General features: G+C 39.1%; 1 protein-coding gene across 1 annotated transcript; it reads right to left on the bottom strand.

Annotated features, from left to right (window-relative positions):
- Nucleotides 1–643: 643 nt before the first annotated feature.
- On the bottom strand, nt 644–4,548 carry ggcta (gamma-glutamylcyclotransferase a). The gene is made up of 4 exons (XM_035431546.1): nt 4,170–4,548; nt 3,728–3,873; nt 3,082–3,214; nt 644–1,505 (listed from the first exon to the last, which is right to left on the bottom strand). The coding sequence occupies exons 1-4, from the start codon at nt 4,278–4,280 to the stop codon at nt 1,380–1,382; spliced, it is 516 nt and encodes a 171-aa protein (XP_035287437.1). The 5' UTR covers nt 4,281–4,548; the 3' UTR covers nt 644–1,379.
- Between the last annotated feature and the right edge of the window lie 461 nt (nt 4,549–5,009).

Genomic DNA, 5,009 nt, shown 5'->3' with positions numbered 1-5,009 from the left:
GCAGTCTCTCCTTCAGCATATTGCTCCCAAAAGCAAAGTACATGAACGTAGACCTACTTTACATAATGGTTTAAACAATGGTACCCGTACTGAAACCTTGCTGACAATATAGCTATCATAGCTAGTTAAAAACAGCGTTGACAAGCGTAGCCTATATGAAAATCCTAAACCGTGACGTCATCTGCGTGTACGACAGAAGCCATAAGCAAAACCTTGAAAAACTTTTCTTAAACGAAGGGGACTACACGACGTGTCAGGGAACGGAGTCGTTTCAATTGCATGTGAATTGCAGGTCACTGAATCCAGCCACCTAAATCCAGTTTTCACTCTTCACTGGTCGTGTATATCATCTTCAAATATGGTTTGAGGTGAACAGATCGTGCCCAGAGCGTCCTTCTGATGAAAAGTCCTTCTTTTTTTCACAGGTAACACCGACTGCTCACCGATTTATGCTTTATATTTGCACTTCATTTTAATATTCCATGTTCACTGGCATGTTTTATTTTTGTTTCTAATTCCCAGCTCTAATGCCATTACTCCCACTGCTACAAAAAAAAAACAATCTACAGAACTATTCAATTAAATTTTTTTTTGAAATTTCATGAGGAAACCTTTGTTTAATTCAATTAGACTGGCACTGTCATTTCACAAAGCAGGACATTTAATTTGTTTTATGGAATATGTCATTTCAAGTTATTGAATATTTTTTACATTAGTATAAATTAATAAATGAAAACATTCCTAATAGGCATTCATAAATGTGTTAGTGCAAACCTACATCTATAAATCTCACAACACACAATTAAAATCAAGTTTGCTGCTCCATGTTTCACATTTAATATAAAAACAAGTCAATGCAGCAACAAATGACCAACTCTTATGATCAGCAAGTCATGCAAAAATGACCAGGGGTCTGAAGGGACATTTTCTTATGGCATTGGTTGAATTGTGGTGTTCTTTGTACAAAAGACTTGTTTCTTACTTAAATTGGATATCTCAGTCAATACAAGACAAAAACACACCTTATCAATAGACATTTTTTGTAGCTGGGCAACTACTGTTTTACAGTTTCCCAGTTCCCCATTTGACATTTACTAAATCATTACTGATTAATGAACACATTTAAAACTAAACCTGTTATCCTTCAAAAAGCAGACAGTTTGCTCAGTACCACTTTGGTTTAGCTTTAAACCCTACATCTGAATGCTCCTGCATTATGCAACAGGTTATCCTATGTGACCATTTTTCCTTGTTTCTATATGTATAACAGTTCCTGTATTAACAACTTGTTTTCTGGACATAAGCCATTTTGTTCCGTTCACTGGCTGCCACACAAGCCAGTCAAAGGCTGTTTCTTGACCTCCCCAGCTATTCCGACACTACTCCATTGCCCTTCTGATGTCATCAAAGATGGAAGGCCCATTGTAGTCATTTGTCTTCATCGCCTCAAGCTTCCTGATGTAATCCGAGGGTATGCCATTTTGTTTGGCTCCAAGGCATATGACCTTACATAACCATCAACATACAAATAAAGACAACACATCCAAAACAGTGAAGAACATGCTACATTTTTTTTCTGTTTATGCATTTTTGTGTGGTAATTTCCCTCACCCATTCCCAGGACATTGTCAGACATTCACCATTTGGCCGTTCTCAGCCATAGGAAGCTTCAAAGTGCTCGGCCAGCACAGTCTGGACAAAGGACAGAGCAGGAACTGGGGGGTGGCCATCGGAGATGTGTGTGTGTGTGTCAGAGGAGGTGAGTCAGTGTGTCTACATAAAATATGCAGCTTACTTTTAGTTAGTCAGTTTGGGCAACTTGGAAAGAAGAAGTTTGTAACAGTTGGAAGTGGGCATCAGAGTCCTGCATCTAGGTCTGGCATTATAAATTTCATCTCTGGTTCTTTTGGAATATTCTGCTGCCTTTTGGTCTTTGAACATCCTTGGATTACTTTGGGACAAAAGCTGTGGTTTGGTATCCGCTTTCATTAATTTCTTGTGTGAATTTAATAAACTTCTTAATAAACTTCTTCATTTTCATCTGGTAGGGAGTTGTACATTTTGATAAAGGTTGATCCAACAGTTTGCTTTGCCTATCAACAAATTTGGCGATTTAACTGATAATCAATATCTTTGATAATAATTACCAAATTAAATCAAATAAATATATTTTACATGTTAGATAAGTGAGGCGTTTTAACTTTTGATGCACTTGTGTTTGGTACTCAGAGTGCCGTACATCAAATGAGGGTGTTAAAGGTTAAAACTGCTGGGTTTGGAAAATAAAACATATTTAAATTAATCCTCACTTTGCTGACAATACGTTTATACCTGTGGTTTCTATGTGCCTCAACTTTATTACAGTTACGGCTGCACACATAACTAAACTCATTTTAAAATAGGTCATGCTCAATTTAATGTTTGTCTGTAGTGCCAAACAATTTGACTACTTATGTAACCTACTTTCTTGACCAGTGGTAACAAACCTTGTTCATTGAGAGCTACCATACTGTAGGTTTTTATTCAAACCCTAACAAAGCACACCACATTCAACGGCTAGAGAATGCTGCTGCCCAACTTGTCTTTAATTTTCCTAAGTTCTCTCACATCACTCCTCTGCAGAGGGCACTCCACTGGCTACCAGTTGCTGCCAGGATAAGGTTCAAAGTCCAGACCCTCATCTACACTGCAGCCAACAGGACAGCCATCCGGGTGAATGGTTTTCGCTCGTCCCTACCACAGAGCTTCTCCGACCTAGCTCCCCAGTGGTGGAATCAACTCCCTGTTCCTCTATGGACCACTCAATCATTCCCCATCTTCCGCCATGGTCTGAAGACACATGTACCTCCTGCACCACTTTTATATTGCGTGAACCTCCATCCAGCACTTGTATTGATTGTACTTCTATAGTTATCTTGATATCTTAGCTTGTTGTCATGCCTCCTAGTTTGACTTAACATTACTCTCTGACCTAGCCAATGCTTACTGTGTGAACTGGACTTGTGTTCATGGCTATGAATAACTGTTACATAATCAGTTTTACCTTTCGGACTTGTGTTTTGTAGTTGTTCCCCCTCTCACCTGCTTGTATGGAGGGGAAGGTAGCATGGCCCTGAAGTCGTTCATCTGATAAGTTCTACAGACGACCTCCCCTTCATGTGTGTCCACTTTCACCTCCAGAGGCCGGTAAATGCCTTTATCCACGCCTTCCTGCCTCCAAACATAAATGACAAACAGATGCAAAGATTTCCCCCCACGCACCCACAGTAATACATTTATTTTAAAATAAGCTATGAGCAAAGCCACAAGCTGCAGTGAAAAGTCGAATGTAGAATGAATATTACAATCTAGACATCTAAAATATGACAATATGACAATACAGAAACGCCTGCATATTGTCTGAATGAAATGTATAAATCAGGCTACCTTCTACTTGCTTTTAATGTATGCAACACCAATTGCCTACAGCTTTAAATATAATGGCATTAAGCAATCGAAAATGGTGTTATAATAATGATGTTCGCGGTAATAGTCCGCTGAAATCACGTGATGGCCTCAAGTAATAAATAAATTATGTTAACAGATATCCTCTAGTAATACTATTCTTGAATGAACACAGCCCGCTTCAGTTACACGAAGCGATGGGATGCCATTATCGATATCCCCATCGTGTTTGTGAAATGTTTTCAGAAGGTACCTAGGTTACACAGAGCAAAACACAACTTACTTATCTAAATTGGGCAGATCGTCGCGGTTCATTTTCCATATGACTCCCCAAACTTCATTTCCTATGCTCTCTTCAATGGTGGCCACACCACCATGCCATCTATTTGACATTTTCTCTCCGCGGACTCCAAAATTGAGGTTATAATCCTGTGTGCAAAAGTAGAAGTGGCTGTTTACTTGCACATGTTTCGTTGTTCCCTCTTCTTTGAACGACAATGGCATTTATTCGATAACTTAAAACAACGTTACCATTTTGCGACGGTATTCGGTGTCCGCATTAATGTAACGTTACTGTTAAAATAAGTTAATATCCCGGAGGTTGTTAACGCGACAAAGCGTTCTTTACTTTATGAGCAAACTTAAAGATCACTTAATCTAAAATAATAGTTCTTCCCCGGCAAAATTATTCACAATTCCTATTAAATGGTCCAAACTGAATTCACCTTTAGCCTACCGATACTGTGAAATGTCGCCGACGGATTCATCATCTGCAGTCTCTCCCTCAGCAAATTGCTCCCAAAAGCGAAGTACATAAACGTAGATATACTTGTCATAATTCCGGTTTAAGTAATGGTACCTGTGTTGAAACCTTGCTGGCAATATAGCTAGCTAGTTAAAACCAGCGTTGACCAGTGTACTTCAAAATCTGAACCCGTGACGTAATCTACATGCACTCTTTAGACAAGATCAATGCAAGTCAGTGCAAAATCCCATATGCATGTCCCTAAATATATGCAAAATCCTTGGTCCCGTCGCAATCCTGTTTTGGCTCCGCCCTTCTTCTTCATTGCAGTTTTGGCGGTGTCAAACCAACATTGGTGTATTACGGCCACCTACTGGGCTGGAGTGCGATCCAAAGACACATGTGGCTACTTCCGCAAAACAATTGATAATTAACAATAACAAATTAAATTTAAAAAAAATAATGTAACAAATAAACTATCCCCAAAACAACATCATATCCTACTCAAAGAAAATAAATAAACAAATAGAATAAATACATTCAAACTCAACTCATATTTTAACAAATAGAATAAATACATTCAAACTCAAATAACCAGCATTCAGTATCTTACCACAAAAGCAACTACACCATAACATTCATCCATCCATCCATTATCTGTAACCACTTATCCTGAGCAGGGTCGTGGTTGGTGATGGAGCCTATCCCAGCAAATGTATGGATAGGTTCCAGAACCCACCGCAACCCATTGGTGGCCTGTCCAGGGTGTATTCCTCGCCCAATGTAGGGCGAGAGGCAGGAATAGGCTACACTCTGGACA

Source organism: Anguilla anguilla, chromosome 8 (genome assembly GCF_013347855.1).
Source record: "Anguilla anguilla isolate fAngAng1 chromosome 8, fAngAng1.pri, whole genome shotgun sequence".
Lineage (NCBI taxonomy): Eukaryota > Metazoa > Chordata > Actinopteri > Anguilliformes > Anguillidae > Anguilla > Anguilla anguilla.
This window is presented reverse-complemented; position numbering and strand designations above follow the sequence as displayed.

Coding starts and splice junctions, on each gene's coding strand:
- ggcta (XM_035431546.1), bottom strand. CDS start 4,280: ATGACAAGTATATCTACGTTTATGTACTTCGCTTTTGGGAGCAATTTG. Junction 3,215..3,727: donor GATCTGCCCAATTTAGATAA/GTAAGTTGTGTT, acceptor TTATGTTTGGAG/GCAGGAAGGCGTGGATAAAG. Junction 1,506..3,081: donor CTTCCCCTCCATACAAGCAG/GTGAGAGGGGGA, acceptor TGGTTATGTAAG/GTCATATGCCTTGGAGCCAA.